This window comes from Ambystoma mexicanum, chromosome 2p (assembly GCF_040938575.1).
Source record: "Ambystoma mexicanum isolate Mex_15411 chromosome 2p, UKY_AmexF1_1, whole genome shotgun sequence".
Classification (NCBI taxonomy): Eukaryota; Metazoa; Chordata; class Amphibia; order Caudata; family Ambystomatidae; genus Ambystoma; species Ambystoma mexicanum.
Genome location: NC_090923.1, coordinates 1,451,268,878 through 1,451,292,704, shown reverse-complemented (window position 1 = coordinate 1,451,292,704; position 23,827 = coordinate 1,451,268,878). Strand labels below are relative to the sequence as shown.

The window sequence follows — 23,827 nt, the reverse complement described above, 5'->3', positions numbered from 1 at the left end:
TGCATTAGAGTGGGAAAACGGTCCCACTCTCTCCGGGATAAAAATGAAAAGTCCTAAAGTCCAGCAAAAGAGCCGGGGGGTCTCCAAGGTAGAAGGGAATTAGCACATTGAGAATTCTCTCTAGCAGTATTTACTGCCACCAGCCCATCCTGGACAAAATGCAAATAATCACAAACTTGCAAAAATCAAAGTTACAGGGACACAAAATGTCCCTATCTCAGTTCAAAGAAGGGGATCTGTGCAGGTAAAGTAAACTACAATGGTGAATAGAGTTTTCCCGCATGGATAGCCATAGGGACTGACCAGTGCCCCAAAACAGATGAGTTTAGCAAGGCAAGTGGAGCAAAAAGACTTCACTTACCCTCAAACATCAGGAAAGGTTCGGAACAAGCAAAATATAGGGTGTCCCATTGAGGTCTATGGATGGAAAGCATCAAAATGAAGGTTACTGCATGTATGCAAAATGGCAATTTTAGGACTACCTCATGGTGCCCATGAAGAAAGGAATCCCAACAAATAAAAAAGTGGAAGGTAGGACTTCCAAAAAATACATTGGTCCCCATTAGCTACCATAAAGGCTCAGTGGGCTACTAATGTGGTACATCTCCTTTCATCCTTGGCGAAGTGAAAACTAAATTTACAGCTGCTACAAGTGTAGCGGGATAAAATCATCCTTGGGTCTAAATAAGGGGCTGAAAAGGCATGCCTGGTACCTTAAAGGCAACCAAGTACTGCATAGTTAAAAAGGGAACACGTTACTTACCTGTAACTATTTTTCTCAAGCATGGGTATGCCATGGATTCACATGCTCATGAATATTGCCCGTAGACATGCCGGGAATCCTTATCAAAAGAAAAAAGTTTCACGTACAAACTATTTCTCATCTAAACCCATCACTGCACTCTGGGTCATACTGCCCCCAGCCAATGACTGCCCTCTTCGCAAACCCCTCCTCTGGCAGCCATCTTCAGATTCGGTAAGCACATAAAGTGGCAGTATGACCAAGAAGAGCTGCAGAGGGGTAAGAGGCAGGGTTTGCAGGTGAATCCATGTCAGACCCATGCTGGAGAACAATAGTTACAGGTAAGTAACTTGTTTCTTCTGCAGCATGTGGTCTGGCATGGATTTGCATGCTCATGAATAAAGAATACATAGCAGTACACCGTTAGACAACCACTGGAGGTGGCAAGGCTCAACAGAAGCAATTACTCTTTCATTATTTTTAAAGCCCGAAAGCCCACAGGGATCGGGGCGCTGAAACAAATACACAAAGATAGTCCATAAATGACAAGACAAAGCAGTTACTGTGGAGGGTTGAACAAAGAGTGCATGGGAGTTACCTGCATAAATGAGTTTTCAAAGCTTTCTGAAACATTTTCAGATTGTTTTCCCTGTGAGAGTAGGGAGCACGAGGTTCCAAAGTTTGGCTGCTTTAACTGCGAAAGATTTTCCTAGACCTTTTTGTCACTTGTATCGTGGGCAATTGATCCGTTTTTTCTGCTGAACGCAGTACTCTGGGAGGGTAGTACTTACCTCCGGAACAGGCTTACCTTCAAGCGAATAGGTTGCGTAGCACTGCTCAGCAGACCCTGGACTGCTCTCTGGAATCCCTGTCGAGGAAGTAGAATCTCGTGAACATGTGAGTTGACCTCCACGTAGCAGCCCTCCAGATGTCCAGCAGGGGCACACCAGATAGGAACGCTGTTGTCGCAGCAATCGCTCTGGTGGAATGGGCTCTCGGATGACTGAGCAGCAGTCGGTTGGCCAACCAATGACTGATGCAGCCGGAGAGCCATTGTGTGATCGAAGCCTTGGACAAGGCCTTCCCATGGTTCACAGGACCAAAATTCACGAACAGTTGAGACGTCTTCTGAAAACTGTGTGTGCCACGCAGAACTTCAGCGCACAAGCAACATCCAGCAAGTGCAAAGTCCTCTCAGCCAGCGAAGGGTTTTGGGAAAAGAAAAAAAAAAAACAGGCAACACCAAGGGCTCGTTGAGGTGGAATTCCGACTAAACCTTTGGCATAAAGGATGGGTGCGTCCATAGCACCACCCTCGACTCTTGAAGTCAGATAAGGCTTTTTCTAGGATAGGGCCTGGATCTCACCCACCCTCCTGTCAGAGGTGATGGCCATGAGGAAAGCAGTCTTCCATAAGGAGGAACGAGAGGGGGTCTGATGCATAGGCTCGAAGGGCCCCCCCCCCCATGAGCCCAGCTGGCACCATGCTGAGGTTCCACGCCAGGGCTGAGCAAGAGCCTTCACCGGCAGAAACGATCGAAACAGTCCTTTGAGGAACTCCTTGACTAGACAGTGGGACCAAAGAGAAGATCATCCTGGAGACCTGGAGTAGCGGGAGATAGCCGCCAGGTGCACCTTGATAGAGGCGTGCGCCAGCCCCGCCTTGGCCAAGGACAACAACTATGGAAGAATCTGCAGAGCCGTTACCCTCCAAGGGTTTATCTTCTGCGACCAGCACCACGTAGCGAAATGTTTCAACTAATGCCCGTAGCACTTGAGTGGATGGCACTCTGGCCTTGGCAAGGACTTCCCTGCAGTCTGCCGGCAACTCGTATCCTCCGAACTCTAGGGCTTCAGGAGCCAAGCCCTCAGGTTCAGCGATCCTGGGTCGTGATGCAGGATTGCGCCTCCTCTTGTGAGCAGATCCGCGATCACCGTCAGCTTGATCAGAGGCGACGTTGACAGGCTGAGAAGTTCTGGGTACCAAATCTGCACTGTTTGATGACTCACAGCAGGGGTGGCAATAGAGGACGCATTCGCCACGTGGGGGAGGCCTGCTCCTATGCGAGTTCCCTCTATTGCCGCCCCTGCTGTGAGTCAAATAGTGCAGATTTGGTACCCAGATCTTGCTCCTCAGCTGGTGGAACCTGCTGAGGAATTTCTGGCATTTGGAGTTCCCCACCATCGCAAGCAGATCATTCTGGGGTCTGCACCACTTGAGGAAGATGCAGTCCACCTGATCCTGCATAAATTCCCACTCGTGGCAGACGCGCGGCTCCCTGATTAGAGTTGGCGATGGTGTTCTTGACTCCCGGCAGGTGAAAGGGGATGAGGAATATCTCTTGGTCGATGGCCCAGTGCCACAAGTCCTGCGCCTCTCTGGAGAGCGCTGTGGATCAGGTGCCCCCATGTAGATAATCATGGCGGTGTTGTCCGTGAAGATCCTCACTACTTTGCCCTTCAGGGACGGAAGGAATGACTTGAGGGCCTAGAACACTGCACGCAGCTCCAGGATATCGATGTGGAGATCCTTCTCCTTCGGCAGGGTTAGTCAGAATTGCATGCACTACCCTCTGGGACCACCACATACAATCAGGACTACAGGTGTAAGCAAAACCAACCTTTGGTATAAGTCTGTACTACACAGTTTTTGGTAGCAAGCTGAGCAGCCAGGCTCATCTCATGAGGGAATGTGAGCAGTAAAAGAAGTTACACAGATCTTACAATCGCAGTGGTTCAAGTAGTCACTTGCACTCAAGGTTTCTTGGTAAAACACTTATTAATGTATTACACAGTCATTTAGAACACCTTCTCTAGAATGAGGAAACTAAATATACACCAACACACTTCAGTACCAAACCAATAAGTTTGAGTAAATTAGGCTCCCCTGAAAAAGAAGCAAAATGGCATTTCAGTCACTTAAAATAGGAGTACAAAGGCACAAGTTAACATAGATCACAAATACTTTCTTAGGCAGGGCAAATAGTTTTACTTCACTAGAGGACTCAATTCAGTTTAATAGGCCTAGGCCAAAGTCAATGGGCTAGTGTCTTTGATAGGAAAGAGCAGTTCTTGTAGTAAACTAAAGTCTTTGCCAATGTTCTCAGAAGTAGTTTTTACGAAAAAGAATCATGTTGGGTCACAAGCCGATTAGGCCTGTAAGTTGGGAAAGTTTCACAAACTTTCACCGCGAGAGGCAAGTTCTTTCAATCGGGTTGGCACAGTACCTTAAAATGAAGAAAAGATGCAGCTGAAGACGTTGGTTCCTGGCAGATCTCACTGTTCCGGAGCCTCAGTCATGGGGACAAGAGGGAGGACGTCGGGGGACTCCTGCACTGCACGGGGACTGGCCAAACAAGCAGGCAAATGGAAGATCCTCAGTTCGAGTAGCTGTAGTCAAGCACACAAGCTGGTGTCCTTCCCCCTGGTTAAACCCAACCAGCTCCGAGAATGGTATCCAGGTGGTTTACTAGTTGATTGGTCCCACCAACTCAAAGGAAGTCGTCCTTGAAGGGGCTTCTCTGTCGAGATGAACTTGCCAATTCGGACAGGCAGCAGGGCTTTTCTGGGTAAACCAACGGTCCAGGAGTTGCAGCAGCCACCCTCTTCCAGCTCGTCTTCCGTTCTTTCATTCCAGTGGTCGACTGCCTTCCAAGCCAACAGACTCGCCTTTTAAACAGTTTTCTCCCTTTCATTCCAGCCTAGCTGTCACTCACCCACCATGGTGGCTGTCCTTGCCTGGCTGTCCTTGCCAGACAGTCAGCCAGCCAGCCAATCATACCAGAGGGCATTTGGGTCTCCTAGGAGACTAAGCACGGAGTTTCGGGCATCTCCCTCACTTCCTGCCCACCCCAGACACTCAGACGCCAGAGGCGGTCTTCAGTTCTGAAGACCACCAAATGCTTAAGAACAAAGGGACCAAACCTGGTTTGGCAAACTCTAGGAGGACCTTTCCAAAAAGAAACAGTGAAAAAAAGACCAGGAACTGTTTAAACAAAGGGGCTTAAGGCGCCATCTTGAAAAACATGGCTCCCGCGATTTAACGCTACCAGTGTTCGTGGTCGGAAAAAAATCATGGTAGCTCATTGTAAAACCACTGCCACCAGCCATTTCAATAGGAAAGGGTAGCATTTGACTGCTACATGAGTTTCTAGACACAGGGGATACTAGATATCGCCTCCAGCACTCTATAGGAAGATAGTGTGTGCTGGGTCTAGGAATTTAAAAAGACTAGTAAAGTCAATGTAACCTTACATTCTCTGGGAAACAGTTTATCCCAGAGAAGGTATTTAAACCTTTTGAAAGTCTAAAAAGACATCCCTGTGTCACTGCACTGAGGGTGCTGTGTAACACATGAAAAGATGATGCCTATGGAGTTAACTAAAACTCCATAAACAAAGAACACAAGAGTAAAACGCACATCAAAATACATGATGGTGGGGAAAAAAGGCTCACACTCTTTCCAGGTAAAAAAAATCAAGTCCTCAAAATCCAGCAAAGTTGCTGGGGGTCTCTAAGGTGAAGAGAATTAGCACATTTATGAGAATTCTCCCTAACAGGCAGCCACAGGCCTCTGGCGTGCAGATGTCTGGTGTGGGCTCCGCAGCCCTCTAGGAAAGCGTCCGTCTGAGGGGGGGCGGGGGGGTGGTGGTTTGGAGTTTGAAACCTGTGCCCCAGGCGACGGCTTGGACACCCCACCACCTTATGGCTTGACGGAATTCATTGCCAAGGGGCTTCCCGTCTGCAAACCTCCCAGACGCTTGTATCCAGCGAGCGTCCCGGAACTTCTGAAGAGGTTGCATGTGTAACCTGCAGACCTGGATAAGGTAGATGCATGACATCATGCAGAGCAGCAACTTGATGGTCCTCACCATGGCGGCCTTCAGTGACTACAGATGTTGCCCCTTCCCCAGTATGGCCGCTACCCCTGTCCCCCAAGGCCACCGCCAGGCTAGCGACTGTGGAGTTTGGCTCCCAGGAACAGCACCTTCTGCTATGGTGTCAAGCAGGACTTTGGATAATTTATGGAGAACCCTAGATCCGTCAGCAGCCGGACGGTCATCTGTGTGTTTGACGGCTACTTCCCTTGACCTGGCCTGGATGAGCCAGTCATCGAGGTATGGGTACACGTGAATCCCCTGCAGACATAGATGGGCCGCCATTGGTGCCAGGCACTTTGTGAACACCCTGTACGCTGACTTCAGGCCGAAAGCAAGTGCCTTGAATTGGTAGCGTCTTCCCCTGCACTACGAAGCGGAGGAACCTCTGATGCTTCCTGTGAATGGGGATGTGGAAATGTGTACGAGATCCAGCGACGTCAAGAAGTCTCCATCCTCCAGTTGGCAAAGCATGTGCTGCAACGCAACCATACTGAATCTCTGGGACTTGAGGTACCTGCTGCGATGCCACAGGTCTAGAATGGGCCTCCAGACCCCAGTCTTCTTTCTGACTAAGAACTATCTGGAGTAGACTCCCGAGTTCCAGAGTAGTCTTGGAACCAGCTCTATCGCCCCTATTCTTAGCATGGCCTGTACTTTCTGCAGGAGCTGAGGGATGTGCTGCTCCTGCTGGGTCACCGGAGGGATCAACAGACACTTTCTTGAAACTTCAGTGTATGTCCATAGGTGAGAGCGTCCAGCACCCATCTGACGGAGATCTTTCACTCGCTGACTAATCCCGCCAGCCGGCCTCCCACGTAGATGCATGGGTGGGGGTCCCGGACGGTTCAGTTCTGCTTTGGCAGGAGGGTTTACTGTACGCTGAGGAACCTCCACCAAAACCCTTTGTCAATCTGCCAGGCTTTCTACCGCAGGAGCAAAAGGCAGAGCTGTGATGCTGGAGAGTGCCCAGGGCAGTAGCAGTCTCTATCAGTCTTCATTTCAAGGTCTGGTCGACCATGCTCCTGAAGAGGTTGTCCCCATCGAAGGGCATGTCCAATACCCTCACTTGGACCTCCTGGCAGAAATGGATGGCCTTCAGCCAGCCTCGACGACAGAGGCAGACACTGTTCCATCTGTCGGAAACCTGTGTCGGCGATGTCCAAGGCCACAGTGATTGTGTGGTCCGATGCCACTTAACCTTCCTGGAGGAGGGAGAGTGCTTCCACCCACTTGCTGTCGGGTATGAACTCCAGAATCAGGGCCAGTTTGAACCACAGCCACCCACCCCCGTCATATCTGGCCAGGATCACCAGTGCATTGGCCGACTTGACAGGCAATGCTGACCAGTAGATGACTTCCCATGGCGACCAACTTCTTCCCTTCGATGTCCGGAGGCATGAGTGGCTAGGTTATCTCTTCCTCGCAGCCACTGATAGAGAGTCCGGTGACAACTGCGGTGCAGCCTCCAGCACCAGATACGTTTTCTCCAGCCTATCCCGCTTGGCTGGGACCGTGGCTGTATTCTTCAGCAGAGCCAGGCGCTCCTCCCTAATGTCATCCAGTAGGGGCACCGCCATTATGGTCTTCTTTTTGGCCTTGCACCTCTTGTATAGGAAGCTTTCCTTTTTGGTCTGTCAGCTAAGAGAGCTTGGACGCTCTGGCGACCATGGAATGAAACGACCCCACCTCATCCGGTGGGGACTCCCTCGGATACAGTCATCGGGCCGCCATGACATGTCACACCACCATCCTGACAATCCTTCATGGTTCTCTTGGTGAATCCGAGGCAGATTTCGCAATCTCCTTCGATGTGGTCCGGATGGCGACAGAGGCACTGAAGGCGTTTGTCCTCCACAAACATGTTCCGCAGTCAGCAGCTGGAGCATAGCTTGAAACAGGACCTATGAACGGGAGCTTCCCGCTCTTCTCTTTGGACACGGTCCGGAGTGCGGAGTAGGCCTGATGGCCTTCTGGAACGGTCGACGAAAACTCGATTATCCCTGCCCTTGAGGGGCATCGAAATTCACCGACAAACTGACTCCTGCTTGTCGGCTGTTGGAGAGAAAAAAAGCACATGGGTTAGCTCTGACAAAAAAAAAAAAAAATAAGGATTTCTTCAAGAAAAAAAAAAGTGAAAACTGTAGAAAAGCTCAGAGCCAAAAACGAGAACTGAAGATGATTGCCAGAGGAGGGGCTTAGGGAGAGGACAGTCATTGGGTGGTGGCAGTATGACCCAGAGTGCAGTGATTGGTTTAGAAGAGAAACACAGTGGACCACAGATACCCTCGCTCCGGCACTTGCGGATTTCTGCAACCTCGAATTTGCCTCTGAAACTTTCCTCTCCCCTCTGAAGCACTCCCTTGTGCATCCTCTCCTCAAGAAACCCATGGCTGATCCTCTTGTCCAGCTAACTACCGCCCAATTTCCATTACTCCTTTTTGGGTAAACTCCTGGAAAAGCTGGCCATCTCTCGGAGCTTAACCTTCATTCCGATTCTGTTGGCTCCCTCCATGACCACCAAATCTGGTTTCAGAGCTGCCAGAAGCATGGAAATCTCTCCTGAACATCTGTGAAGACCTGCTCTCCAACCTGGACTACTCTGTCCTCATCCTACTAGATCTCTCCTCTTTTTTGACACTGTCAACCATACCACCCTGCTGAATCATCTCTATGACAACCAGGCTATCAGCGATCAGGCTCTGGCTGACCTCTTTCCTTTCTGATCGACCCTCCCAGGTATAACTTGGGTCCTTCCCATCTTCCTCTCTTCCTGTGGTGTTTCCCAGGGGTCTAATCTCTCGCATTTCCATTTTCTACTCAAACTTCCAGTGCTATGCTGATGACACCCAACTCATCTTCATGCTTTCTTCAACCACCTCCTCTCCTTCCCTCATCTCAGATTGCCTAATCTCCATTCAAAATTGGTGCGCCGCCAATTATCTTTGTCAAAATGCCAACAATACTGAGATCCTCCTCATTGGTACACCTTCACCATCCTTTCCCCTCACTGTCCAGCCTCCCTTGGCCCTCCTCCTACCACTACCTGCGAGGCTAAGAACCTTGGGGTCATCTTTGACTCCACACTTTCCTTCTCCGCTGTTAGGAAGAATTCTCATAAATGTGCCAATTCCTCTGACCTTAGAGCCCTCCAGCTCTTTTGCTAAACTTTGGGACTTTGGACTTTTAATGCTGTGCGTTTTACTCTTGTGTTTTCTTTGATTGGAGTTTTAGACAACTCCAAATACATCTTTTCATGTGTCACACAGCACCCTCAGTGCAGTGACACAGGGAAGTCTTTCGGGCTGTCCCAAGGTTTAAATACCTTCTCTGGGATAAACTGTTTTGCAGAGAAACTAAAGTGAAATTGACTTTACTAGTCTTTTCAAATTCCTAGACCCAGCACACACTATCTTGGAGTGCTGGAGGGGTCATTTAGTATTCCCGATGTCTAGAAACTCATGTAGCAGTCAAATGCTACCCTTTCCTCTCAAAATGGCTGGTGGCGATGGTTTTACAACAATCTACTATGATTTTTCCTGACCGCGACACTGTTCGTGTTAAATCGCGAGAGCCATGTTTTTCATGATGGCGTCTGAGTCTCCTTTGTTTAAACGGGTCCTGGTCTTTTTTTCACCATTTATTTTTGGAAAGGTCCTTCCAGAGTTTGTCTCTACGCGCCAAACCAGGTTTGGTCCCTTTGTTCCTACGCGATTTGGCGGGCTTCAGCACTGAAGACCGCCTCTGGCGCCAGTGTCTGGGGTGGGCAGGAAGTGAGGGAGGTGCCCGAAACTCCCTGTGCTTAGTCTCCTAGGAGACCCAAATGCGTGATTGGCTGGCTGGCTGACTGGCAAGCACAGCCACCCTGCTGGGTGAGTGGCAGCTAGGCTGAAATGAATGGGAGGAAAATGGATAGAAAGGCAAGTCTCTTGGCTTGGAAGGCAGAGTCGACCACTGGAACAAAAGAACCGAAGACTAGGTGGAAGAGGACAGCTGCTGCAACTCCTGGACCGTTGGTTTGCCTGGTGAAGTCCTGCTGCAAGTCCGAATCCCCAAGTTTATCATCTCGACAGAGAAGCCCTTCAAGGACAAATTTTCCCTTTGAGTTGGTGGGACCAATCAACTCGTAAGCCACCTGGATAACATTCTCAGAGCTGGTTGCATTTTCCTCAGAGTGCTGCAGGAAACCGAAAAGCCAGGGAGAAGGACACCAGTTTGATTGCTTGACTACAGCTACCAGAATTGAAGATTTGCCTTTACCAGTTTTTTGGCCAGTCCCAGTGCAGGAGTCCCCAGACGTCCTCCCTCTTGTCCCCACACAACTGAGGCTCAGGAACAGCAAGATCTGCAGGAACTGCCAGGAACAGACTCCTTCAGCTGCATCTTTTTCTTCATGGTAAGGTACTGTGAAAACCCGACAGAGAACTTCCCTCTCACTACGAAAGTGCTTGAAACTTTGGCAAATTGCAGACCTAGTCAGCTTGTGACCCAACATATGAACCTTTCTTTTACGAACTACTTCTGAGAACTTTGGCAAAGATTTTTCCGTTTAACTTCTAGACCTGCTTTATCCTATACAAGACTTTAGTCCAACCTATTGCATTGAATCAACTTCTCTGGGGAACTAAAACTATTTGCACTGTTTAAGAGTAACTAATATTCATTTTATTAACTTATGCCTTTTTGCTCCTACTTCAAATGCTCTGAATGCCATTTTGCTCCTCCGTCAAAAAGTAGCCTAAATGCCTCAGAAACTGATAGTGAAGTACTGAAGTATTTTTGTGTGATATAAATTGCCTCCTAATGAATGTTTTATAACTGACGAAATAAATTAATATGTGTTTTACCAAGAAACCTTGAGTATAAGAGTCTATTTGAATACTTGTAACTACAGACCTCTGTGTAACATCCTTACAGCTCACATTCCCTCTTGAGATGAGCCTGGCAGCTCAGCAACACTACCACAAAACTGTAGTACAGACTTATACCAAAGGTTGGTTTTGCTTACACCTATAGTCCTAGTTGTGTGTAGTGGTCCCAAAGGGTACTGCATACAAACTTTGCCTTACATCCACACACGGTTGTAGGTGACTTGTTCGAAATACAAAGGATCGAATGCCTTTTTCACAAACCAAAAGTGCCGAAAAAAAAGTTTTGAATGCTATTTTAAAAGTTTTTTTTATGGGTTACCACACAACCCCCCTCCCCCCGTTTTCTTTTTTAAAAAAAGCTTTATGCATACCAAACATTAGAATTTTTTTTTTCGGTCCTTTTGGTTTCGAAAAAAAGGCATTCGATCCTTTTTTTTCCCAAAACTATGACTGGACACCTCCGCACACATCGGACTTCTCTAAAAAGTCAAACATTTTACTGCACCTCCTTAGTTATTCTGCCTTTCCTCTTCTTCCCACCAGAAGCTCACGTCTCCAGAGCTCTGGTTCTCTCTAGGTTGGACTACTGTAACAGCCTCTTTCTAAATCTACCTGCTTCCACTCTCCGTCCTTTACAACTAATCCAGAACAGGACTGCAAAACTGGTCCTTGGCCTCAAGCCCTGGGATCGTATCTCTACAGCTCTGAAATCCATTAATTGGCTCCCAGTGGGAGCAATGATTACATTTAAAACCCTCTGCATTGTCCAGAAGGTTTTCTGGGGCCTGGGTTCAAAATACCTTCAACTATCCCTCCGTAAATACCTCCCCTCTCGAGTCCTTTGCTCCTCTACGTCCTACTTCCTTAGGGTCAGTTTTTCAAAGAAACGAGCTGGGGGTAGATCTCAGTCTTCGTTTGGGGCCTCCATCTGGAACAGCCTGCCAGACACCTTGAAACTTGAGAACCAACCCCGGTTCCGGAAGCACCGCAAGAACTTCCTCTTTGCTTCTGCCTTTGCCCCTCTTCTCCCTTGCGGATCAGTTTTCACTCTTGGCACTGTGCACCTGGCCACCCTCTGTCATTTGGGCCCAGGTACCTGCTCACCCTGCCACCCTCCTGCACTGCCTCCGGGCCACCCCTTGCACTGGGGTCTGTAGCTGTACCCATACAGTCCCCCTCCCACTTTTCTTCTGCACTTATCAGATATACCCTGACTAATCTAGCACTCTTGTCGGCTGCGGTTACCAGTCAATTGGTCGAAAACATTTGGTCGACAGGACAATTGGTCGACACCATTTGGTCGAATGCCAAATGGTCGAATTTTTTTTTTTTACCCCTTTTTTGGTTTTTTTTGGGGGGGGTCCCCACCCCCAAACCCCTTTTTTTTCTTTTTTTTTTCCCCCCACACGAAAACCAACAAAACACATATATAAAAAAAAAAAAAAAAAAAATTCGACCATTTGGCATTCGACCAAATGGTGTCGGCCAAATTGCAGTCGACCAGTTTGTTGTCGACCAATTGACCAGACACCGTCGGCTGCACTACCACTGTTGATCACATTTATTTATTTTACTTATTTATTCTGTTCTCTACTCTGTTCCACACTTTCCACTTCTCCCCCTTCCATGCACCCCCCTTTTCCCTTTTCCATGCACTTGCGTGTTCTCAATGTCACTGGGCCTAGTAAGACCGTTTTTGTTCTCCTTGTTGCCCTCCCTTTGCCTGGTTGCGCTATTAAACACTTGTGTGCGAGCACGATATAAATAAAATTTCATTTCAAAGTGCAGAGCTGGCACTACCGTGGGTGCATATGCCTCAATGGCGCTCAATCCAGCAACAGAACACACATTGTCAACCACTTAAAAGATAAACTTTGCGCTATACAAGAATTATCTTAATGGACGCTCCACTCCAAGCCTCCATAAAGAATAATGACAAATACCCCATCACTTGTGTACCAAATCTGCAAAGTATACCTTATCACTTGAAACTTTTTCAGTCAACCCAGAGGACATCATCTTCTGAAGGGTCTTCTCTTTGCTCTGGGCTTGTCGGGCAAGCTTGGCACTGCCATGCCCAAATCGGGCAATATAATTCTGAAAAATAAAAACAGTTTGAAGGTAGTTAGTTTTCAGGGATCAGGATGCGGTCCACTAAGTGCCTTTAGAGCTGAATGGGTGACCAATGGATTAGAAGTAAAGGAAGTTATCTACAGTTGAGAGGAATGGCATACAGTATAACATGCTATTGGTTCAAATGAAGTAATGGCAACTCAAAGTTAAAAATCTCACACAAACTCTCCTGTTCAAAGTTAAGTAACAATTGCATTGATTGCACTGAACACCACTGAAACAGTATCTGGTAATAATCACCCCACACAAATGGTTGCCATACATAGTCGCCGGGAAAAGTCTGAGGTGACATTATGAATGGTGACCATTTGGAAGGGGAGTGGGGCTGTCGCCGCAAACCACTGCCTTTTGCAGCAACTTTTTTGCCACACAGCCTTTTTGCGGGGACATCACATGGAACCACTGAAACCCACTTGTTAGGGAGTATTCTCATTCTTGTGCGAATTCCCATCAACCTTGCAGAACCCCAGCTCTTTTGCTGGACTTAAAACTTTTCAATTTTAACCTTCGAGTGAGAGCTTTCTCACTCATGTTTTGACCCGATTTGGATTTTTGTGTTCACTGTTTTTGGAGTCTGACCAGCTCCATAGGCATCTGCTTTTTGTATGGTGACAGCACCTTCAGTGCAGTGTCAGAGAAATTCTTTGAGATTTCTCTGAAGGTTCAACTACCTTTTCATGTGTGAACTACAGTTCCCAAGAATTGTAAAGTGAAATTGACTTGACTTACCTTACCTTTTTTCTTTGTCGGTCGAGCACACACCATCTTATCTGGAGTGCTGCAGGGTTACCTAGTAGCCCCTTATCCTACTCTCTCATGTAACATGTTTATGTTAGAATCACTACTTAAATGGCTGATGGCAGTGGTTTACTTGTTCCTTCCATTGTGCTTTTCTACAGTACAGCACCCATGTGTGACCATTTTGTCAAAATGGCCCCAGTCTTTTTTGACATTTTCTGTTTGTGAGGTCTTTCTTGGGTGTTCCTCTGTGCGTTGACACATTTGAGCCCCTTGTCTCGCCTTTGGCGGGCCTCAGCCCGCCCCTGGCTACAAGGTGTCTGTAAGGACAGGATGTGAGGGAGGGTCCCGAAACTCCAGTCCTTTAACTCTAGGAATGCCTGAATGCAACCAGTCCCGATTGGCTGGCTGTCCTTTCAGGGCAGTCATCCTGCTGTGTGATTGACAGCCTAGGTTGTGCATGAATGAAAGAACCCTGCTTAAAAAAGCGAGGGTTTTGGAACTTCAGGCAGAGTCAACCACTGGGAGAAACACCAGACAAAACCGTGAATGAAGCTTGCTGCAACCTGCTGGAACTTTGAATTGCCCTGTTAAGCCCTACTGCTGTGCTGAACCTTCTCACCCCAACAGAGAAGCTCCGGACAGAACGACTTCTCTTCGGTTAGTGGGACCAACTAACTCTGAGACGAACTCCAAGTGACCACCATCCTCGACTTGCTGTGCCTCTGTTGCTTCGGAAGCCCAATGCCAGGGGTCGAGTGTAACGTGTGCCGCAGAGCGAATCTGGCTACAAGCTCCAATAGACTCCAAAGGACCCTCCAGAAGCAGGACGTTTAGATTCAGAGTTCCCTCACCAGAGTGCAGGACCGAGGGGGCAAAGAGTCCAACCGGTGTCCAAGATATGCAACTGTGCTTTTTGCTAAGCGCCAAAAACACGAAGTGCCGCTGAACCGAAAAGAGCCGGTAGCTGCCGACGACCTCCCAAGTACCGCCGCAAGAGCCCTCCAGACGTCCTCCCTCTTGTCCCCACAACTGATGCTCAGGAAAAGGGTCTACACCACTGTAGCAGGAGAGAATCCTGCTGGGCCACTCTTCAAAAAAAAGGTACCGTTTAGGCTTGGGGTACTTACCTTATTGCCTTTTAGCCACGCTCTTCTCAGTTGGGAATTGCATTAGCTTACATTTTAGAGTCGATTTCAGCTCTCTTCTCACATGCGTAACAGCTTGTGACCATACAAGTGATTTTTCTAAAGCGACTAACTTTGTCCAAGACGTTGATCTAAGAAGTGCATCAGATCCATAGACTTTGCTCCAAATGACTTTGGCTGTCCTGGCTCCGTGCAGACTCTTCTAGTCTATTGACTTTGATACTGTTTGTCCCTCATAGGTGGTAGCTCGTTGTAGACCGTTACTGCTGAGAAAGGCTCATCTAGATTTCATTGGAAGATTTAGTTGTCCTCACATATACTGAGAAACTGTCTAACCATGTTCCTGCCCTATCCTTTCTGCAACTTTGGAATCTGCAAAGTATACTAGGTGAGCTAAATATATGCCATTACTGTCCTTGTGAGTGAAGTCACCTCGGTGTAGGAATTGTGTAATAAGCATATCCAAAGATTATCTACTACTGTTTTGATTCTGAAAAGTAATTTTCAAGTATTTGCATTGTTACAACAAATTGCCTTTTTAAAGAATGCTTATTTAAAAATTGATGTTAAATAAAATATTTATAACAAACCTTGAGTGCGAGTGTTACTTGGCTACTTGTATTTACGGATTTCATTTGTACAGTTCTACAGCTCACATTTACCCCTCTTGAGATCGGCCTGGCTGCTCAGTCACACTACCAACTTGTGTAGTACAGGCCTATACCAAAAGGTGTGTGTCATGATGCCCGCTCCCGGGGAGTCGGTTCAAGCCCTGCGTCCCCGAAAGCGGACATTCAGTCCCCAAGGAAGGACCCAGCAACCCCATATAGGGGCCCTTTGGACAGTGTCCTGGCGCCATAGGCGCCATGCTCATTATGGGAGTGCTTGGGTGCACTTACCTGATGCAGACCATGCTGCAGGATCCCGGCCTCCTTGAGGCCTGAAAGGAACTACTTTACTTGTGGGACTAATTTACCATCCGGGCGTGGTCGGGGAAGGATACATACCTGATTGGAGGAAGGATACATACTTGGAACTTCTTCCAAGGCTATTTAAACCCCACCCGAACAGCCACAAGTGCTTCGCGTTGTTCTGCATCTAGCAGCTGGACGCTCACCGTGTCTACTCCTGCATCCTGACTTCTGCCACGCCTGCCAGCATCCTGGATCACCTGCAAAGGAAGAGAAGAAGAGAACAGAAGAAGGAAAAGTCCTTTCCTGCTAAACCCGCATCCCGGAGACATCTCGCCGACAATCCTGAAAAGGAAGACTCATTTAAAAGCTCATCGCGTCGATCGCTGCAGCGCCGCATTCCACTCACCTTTACAGGGCGCCTCCATGTTCAGCAGCGATCATCCGGGTTCGCAGTCACGCCCCAGCGCCTAGGGAGAAAAAGACCAGAACAAAAAGGTGAGAGAGAAGGGAATAAGAAAAGCTAAATCTCCATGTTAAGACTTACCTGTTGATTCATTCCCTCTTCATTTCGGGTCCGCGCCGCATCCTGGCATTTCCGGACCCCGGCCCCTAAGGGGGAAAAAAAGACCGTTAATGAGCGAATGAAAAGACATTACCAAAAAACGCTCATTAAAGACTTACCTGATTTCTACAAGGATTTCACCTCTCATCTCGGGTCGGTGCCTGTTCCCAGGCATTCCGTACCCCGGCCCCCATTGGGAAAAAGACACTAGCATTAGTACATTAATGCATGGACACAAGGGGAACCTCTTATCAAAAAACTTACCTGGAAGCCAAGCAAGTTTGGTTCTCACCAATCCGAAAATCCAGTGAAGTAACTGTATACCAACGCGCCCCTGCATCAGAAGCAGGATGGAGAGCTCGTCCTTCCAGACCCTAAGGTGAGACGCTACGAGAAATCACAGAAGGGTTTCGAGGAGGGTGAGAGGGGAAAGGGGGAGGCCGATTGCATTACCCCGCAGACAGTTAATCCCCTATTTTCGCCTACAGGATACTTCTGCGAGCCAGGCAAGCCAGATTTGGGAGCCCGGTCCAGTCCGTCTTCCGAACCCTGCGCATCACCTTAGAAGAGGTCACAGCAGCGCGAACCAGGCCAGCGCCTCCGAGGGAGTCAGGTGAGCGTAACAGTGTGTTACCTAATACCAAGCAGATAAGTGTTGTGTAGTCTCACAGTGTGACTGCTTCAATTCTCAGCGAACACCACGACTTCACAACTTTGAAGAGCACTGCCTGGTAAAAAACACCAAGCATTGGTCAAACACCACAGCTCAAAATAATGTCCCTACACTACAGATCAGGCACCAACATATGCCACATGTTCTCGTTTCTAAGGGATGGCCCACAAAGTTTTGAGGGGTGACATTTTTATGGATTAGGTAGGACAGCCTTCTTACCCATCCTAGGCCCCTCGGCTCCAGTTTGTTTGAAGATTTTCTGGTTCTACACTATACCAGGAACCATTTCAACAGATTGTGAATCTGTCAGAGGAAGACATCCATTTTAATGGGTGGTTTAGGGGGGGAAAAAAAAAATGGCATAGGGATTACCATTCAAAAAGATCACTTTATGGACCCCCCAATCGTTTTGCTTTTTTTACGGGTTCTGACTTTTTGACGGGAAGTAACGTCTTCAGCTTCACTTCCCTTGCGTTTTGCTATGGGAAACGGATTAGTCCTTCAGACTGTCAGTACTGGGAAACAGATACCCTTTTGTTGTGACTTTTTAACATTGCACACAGCAGTTTACAATGCAGTGAAATGGGGATACTTTTGCATCGCCCTAGCTTTTTACGCTTGGATTTTGTTACTTTTATACATGCCTAAAAACTAGCTGGTGGCAGCAGATCTATTTGACCTTTCTTGCATTATTTCTTGTGTGCACAGTCGCTTTATTAAATGACTACTAAACGTGGCTAGTACTCTAAACTGGCCATGCTACAAGATTTTTTGTTCTTTGGCAATATTGCAGTTTGGCTTTCTTGCTGAGGAAATCCCATATAAGGTCCTGCACTTGGCTGGGAAGGCTGCTCCTTTCACAAGCTCAAACTGCCTGTGTGTTGCCCCGGGAAGGTTTCTGGACGGAGGGGGGCGACTGCCTCGTCCCATTCTACATCTGTGGTGCCAGGAAGAGTAGGTGTGGCGTGCTGGGGGAATGTTTTATGCCAAATCTCCTTCACTAGAGACCCCAAGCACCTTTTGCTGGACTTGCAGATTTCTTTTCTAAGTTCCTGGGTGAGCAGGAACTATCACAATTTTCCTAACATACGTTTTTACCGCAGGCTGAAACCTCAGCTGCACAGTATAGCATCCACTGGTGCCCAGTTTGTCAAAATGGCCTAGTCTTTTTTTGCCATTTCTTGCAAGGTCTGTCTTGGGATTTACTCTGCACACCAAACCAGGTTTAACCCTCGTTAGTTTTGCCTTTGGCGGGATTCAGTGCTGAAACCCGGCTCCAGTGTGTCTGGCAGGGCAGGAATCAAGGGAGGTGCTTGAAACTGTCCTTAGTCTCCTTGGTTACCCGAATGCCCCCCATGTTTATTGGCTGGCTGTCCTTGCAGGACAGCCACCCTGCTGTGTGAATGACAGCTAGGCTGTGCATGAATGGGAGAAACCTGCATAAAAGGCGAGGTCTCTTGAACAGAAGGCAGAGTCGACCACTAGACGAAGCATCTGACAAAGGAAACTGGAAGAGAAGCTTGCTGCACTCACCTGGACCGTTGAACTGACCAGTGAAGCCCTGCTGCAGTGCTGAAGCGCCAAACTATGAATAGACTAAAGAAGCCCGGAACGGATGACTTCTTCCCTTGGGTTGGTGGCACCAACTAGCCCCAAGACGCACTGTGCTGGAAGACCTTTCCCTGCTGGCTGTACTTCTTTGCTGCTGCTGGAACAGAGTGCCAGGAAACCCAGAATAGAGTGCATCGTCTTTAAGCCGTACCAGAGCTCCAGGAAGATCCTGAGGACCGTCCTGAAGCAGGACGACCCAAGCCTGACCCACCTCACCAGAGTGCTGGACCACAGAAGCAAGGGAAGCCCATCAATTGTCCAAGAACCACGGTGGTGCTATTGACCGGTAGCGGAGTGCTGCTGATATGAAGAGAGCCCGTAGCCGCCAGACCTTCAAACTGCAGGAGTCCTCCAAGACGTCCTCCCTCTTGTCCCCACGACCGAGGCTCAGGAACCCAGGATCTGCAAGACTGCAACCAGAAGAGAAGCCAGCTGGAGCCTCCTTCAAACCTATGCTACTGTCTTGACCAAGGGGTGGGTACTTCTTGTCTGTAGCTTGCTTGTTCTCACTGGAGACCTGCAGTAGCTGCTTTTTGCAGAGTTTATTTCAGCTCTGCCCTTCGCAAGCCTAACGGCTTGTGGCCCAACAGTGATTCTTTGGTTCGGACTATCCCTCAGAGGTGCTGCATAAATTTAACTTGTATTGCTGGGAAAGATCTAATCTAGACTTCATTGGGAGATTGAAAAGTAGTTACATGCTCCGAGAACCTGTCAACTGTTAGGCAACGTTTGAATGCAGTACCCTCTGGGAACACTACAAGCAACTATGACTACATGTATAGGAAACCCAAACTTTGGTATAAGCTTGTACTACACAGTTCTGGTAGTGTGTTGAGCAACCAGGCTTATCTCAAAAGGGGAAATGTGAGCTGTAGTGGAGTTACACACTCTTACACTCAAGGTTTCTTGCATAAACAAATTATCAGTCAGTTATAAAGCCTTCTTCAGAAGGGAGCAATAGAATAGTAACACATACTTCAATACTGTACACTCTGTGTTTCTCAATCAGACAAGACCCTTTTGGGATGGCCCACCCACACAACCTACACCCACAGGTGACTACAGTAACAAGGATGCTGGGGACATTAATATCTTACTGTTGGCATTCAGAATACTCTTCAGAAGTAAGTAAAAGGCAAAGGTTATTAGAACACAAGAAATTACAAATATTCATAAGCAGGGCAAATACTTTCAGATAGCACTTAGCCTATTGAATTGAATGATTAAGTCAAAGTTAATAGGCAAAAGTCTTTGTATAGGATACAGCACTTCAGGTAGGTATATGGAAAAGTCTTTGCACAAGTTCTTAGGAGTCTTTGATAAAAAAGAAGAATCAAATGTAGGGCCACAAGCTGATTAGACGTGAGTTGCAGAAGTAACAAGCACTTCCACAGTAAAAGGTACGTTCTTAGACTTGTTTTACAGTACCTTGGTAAAGCAGAAAAGATGCAGCTGATGACTTCTGTTCCTGTGCAGCTCTGCAGATCTCACTGTTCCTGGGCCTCCGTCGTGGGGACAAGTGGGAGGACTTTGGAGGGACTCCTGCACTGCACTGGCAAAGCTGGCAACCGGCAAACTACTTTCAGTAGCTGTTTCGCGTTTCAGCTCCTTGCGGTACAACAAATAGCAATACGTGTAGTTCCTGGCTTTCAAGGTGGACTTTTCTCACATCTGAGGTCCCGCACTCTCCTAAGGGAATCAGGCTTGGTCAGTCCTGCTTTGTGGGAGTCCGGAGGATCTTCCAAAAGCTTAAGGCCAGCTTACAAGCAACGCACACAATGTGGTGTCCCTCTCCCTGGCTCTAAGGTTTCCTGCAGCAACTGAGGAAATTCAACTAGCTCTGAGATGGGTGTCCAGGTGGCTTACCTGAAAGTTGATTGGTCCCACCAACTCAAAGGGAGAAGTTGTCCTTGCAGGGGCTTCTCGGTCGATGCAAACTTGGCAAGTAGTCACTGCAGCAGGGCTTCAGCTGGCAAACCAACGGTGCAGGAGTTGCAGCAGGTGCCCTCTTCAAGCTCTTCTTCGGTTCCTTCGTCCAGTGGTCGAGTCTGCCTTCCAAGCCAAAAGACTCCTTTCATTCAGTTCTCTCCCATTCGTTCCAGCCTGTCACTCACCCAGCAGGGTGGCTGGCCTTGCTGGACAGTCAGCCAGCCAATCACCACAGAGTGCATTTGGGTCTCCTAGGAGACTAAGTACAGGGAGTTTCGGACACCTCCCTCACTTCCTGCCTACCCCACACACTCTGGAGCCAGAGGCGGGTTTCACTCCTGAAGCCCGCCAAAGGCGAATGAACAAAGACAAAACCTGGTTTGACGTGCAGAGAAACTTCTCTGGAAGGACCTTTCCACAAAGACCTGGTGAAAAAAGAAGACTGGGCACCATTTTAGCAAAGATGGCTGGATGCCATTTTGAAAACGATGGCTTCCCCGGTTAACGTTACCGGGTCCGCGGTCGCAGTAAATGCAAACCATGGTAGTTCAAAATGAAACCACTGCCACCAGCCAGTCAATTGAGGAAAGGGTAACAAAAAATGTTACATGAGCATTTAGACACAGGGGATACTAAATAACACCTCCAGCACTCCATTGTAAGACAGGGTGTGTTGGGTCTAGCAAGTACAATGCAAACTAAAGGCAATTTCACTTTACTGCTCTGGGAAACAGTAGTTGATCCCAGAGTAGGCATTTAAACCTTGGGAAATCTGGGAGACTTCCCTGTGGCACTGCACTGAAGGTGCTCTGTTACATTTGTGTCACTAATGCCTATGGAGTTGGTTAAGACTCCATAACCAAAAAGGAACACAGTATCAAAACATTAAAACACGAGAGAGTGGAAAAAAGGGTCTCACTCTCTCCAGGTAAAGAAATCAAGTCCTCAAAATCCAGCAAAGTTGCTGGGGATCACCAAGGTGGAGGGAATTAGCACATTTTTGAGAATTCTCCCTCCCCAACATTAACCTTTTTCCTTCCCTAACCCTTCCCACAACCTCAGAACTGCATCAAGCACAAAAAGGGACATATCAATGCCAAACATTGTCCTAGTAACTGAAGTCACCTCAGGGTGTAGGAAGTGTGTGCGAGGCATCCCAAAAGGGCATCTACTTGCTTATCTTAAAAGTGAGGAAGTGTTATGAAGTGTATTTTTATTGTTGCATATTGCCTTTTCTAAAGAAGGCTTATTTAAAACTGACTTAATTATTTTACTAGAAAACCTTAGTATAAGTGTTATTTGTATACCTGTAATTGTGAATCTCAGTGTTCCATAAGTGCAGCTCACATTCACCCCTCTTGAGATAAGTCTGGCTGCTCAGTCACTACCAACTGGTGTAGGACAGACCTATACCAATAGGTGGGTTACCCATTACCAAGGGGAAAAGGCTGGTGTAGTCTCCCACAGGGTTACTACATCCAATCTTGCCCAACACCCCCGTCTCACACACACCTATTAATCTGGCTAGAAGAGTCCTTTTCATGTCTCTCCCTGGATTCATACTTTGACTTTGTAGGCATCTTTTGCTACACAGCACTCTGTACTTTGCATTTTCTTTTATTTTGCTTGTGTGAACTACTGCTCCCAAGGGTAGAGGGATACTTTTGATCCTTCTTACCTTTTATATTGCGAGATCAGCACATGCTAACTTATGTGGAGCGCCAAGGGGGTTACACTGTCCCCTTTCTCACTGCTCCTGTAACATTTACGTTACAGTGACAAGCATACCGGAATGGCTGGTGGCAGTGGACGTGTTCTACGGACGCGTCATTTTTACCTCCGTGCTCTACTCCCAACCCCTGTGATGCACCCAAGGGTCACCATTGACCAAACTGTTGACTGTATTCTTTTTTTTGCCAGTTGGGTGCTTTTTCTTTCTTGGTTCTTCTGCAGTGCGGGCTGGGGGAGGTGCAGTTTTGGATTTTGCTAGCAACAGTTTAAGCCCGCTGAGGCTCCAGAATGTCTGAGGACAGGACAAGTGGTTGAAATAAAAGAGGAGTTGAAAGAATGCTTCACTATCCCTAATGAAAGAGGAATTTCCCTACCTCGACAAAACCAAATGGGTTTGACAATGTCCAAATGAAAGTAAGCCCTGTGTCAAATAACTAAAGTGGAAAGGGTACTGTTCCTCGTCTTCAAGTGTACAAAAATGGTAAAAGTTCAACATAAGCATCCAAAATCTAACAAAAAGGGTTTTTCCTCAGACAAAGTTTCACGGTTCTAGTGAGAACCTCCTTCTCTAGGTTCTTTACATTTAACTTCCTGTTTCAAAAGAAACACCAAGACTCCAAAAGCACTTTCTCTCTCCCCTGAGAACGTTCATGTGGCTTGAGGATCTTGCTCCCTTGCCCAGTTGCCCCTCACCTTCCCCAGGGCACGAGCCCCCTCGTCATTGCCCAGCTCCCGGAGCAGCTGCATCCACAGAGCCTTGTTCGTTGCTGCAGGTGCAGCTGGACCCGCGATCACTCCAACGCTGGAGCCGGGATCGACGCTGCTGCAGGAGCAGCATTTCTTGTAAGCATCTGTGTTTACCACCATCACAGAGCTCTGCCCCACATCCATGTCCACTGTGCCCCACGTGGAGGGCCTATCTCGAGGTACCAGCGACGTACCAAAACTAAGATGGCCGCTGCAGTTTGGTCCAAATCCTCGGATCTTTGTGTCATGGTTGCCTAGCAACTGGACCATGCAGGCCATTTAGCCAATCCTGGCTAACCGGAGGCGGAAGCCGGCCTTCCTCAACAAAGGCCTACCAACTAAGGCCATTCACCGGTCTATGCCTGTCGTTGCCTGCGGCGACAAGGGGCCATCCATGCTACCCGTTGCCCTGCACACTTGCAACAGTACACGGTAAGAGCGGCCTAGACGGTCATCACCTCCCATCAAGCCCCTAAAGTCACCCACTACCTGCGATCTACCTTTGACATCTGGCGCACAGACGCTGGTGACCCTCAACTGAACCCTGCATTACTGCGCTATGCAAACTAGCCCATGAAAGCAATATTTCCCACAGTCACCTGCGTTGCAATTTAAACTAGCCCGTCACAATAACTGCACTGTATTGAACTGCCCGTTACAAAAACCTTATCTGCTATCACAATACCGAAGCACAACTTGTACTAGCCTATCACAATGACTGCACTGTACCTATAATGAACTGCCCGTGTTATTCGAACTAGCCCATCATAGTGACTGCACGGCACCTATATTGTTCTGTACAATAATTGTACTGTATCGATTCAGAATTGCCTTTGCATTCCCAAACTAGCCTACTATAATAACTGTACCTATGTGGATCTACTTGTGTAACTCACACTAGTCTATCATAGTAACAGCATCGTACCCATATTGTACTGTACTCACCCAGCAACCTTAGCCCCTGTTTGGCACTGTCTAACACCATTGCATCATGTATACACATAGCCTTTACACAATTTTACTAAGGACCATTCTCAACCTGATCTGCATGACCAGCCAAACTAGCCCACTAGCCACTGCCACAACAATACGACTACCCTGCATCATGACCTCTGCTCACTTACCCATCCCCAAAGCCCACCTCCTGAACCT

The 23,827-nt window shown here is 47.8% G+C and overlaps 1 protein-coding gene across 2 annotated transcripts in view; it reads right to left on the bottom strand.

The window, feature by feature from the left end:
• The window catches only part of ABCF2 (ATP binding cassette subfamily F member 2), a 440,304-nt gene that overhangs the window by 161,316 nt on the left and 255,161 nt on the right, over positions 1-23,827 (bottom strand). For both annotated transcript variants that reach the window (XM_069646016.1, XM_069646017.1), the window contains exon 9: positions 12,467-12,586. In XM_069646016.1, the coding sequence (XP_069502117.1) occupies positions 12,467-12,586 (120 nt within the window). The remainder of the gene's footprint in view (positions 1-12,466; positions 12,587-23,827) is intronic.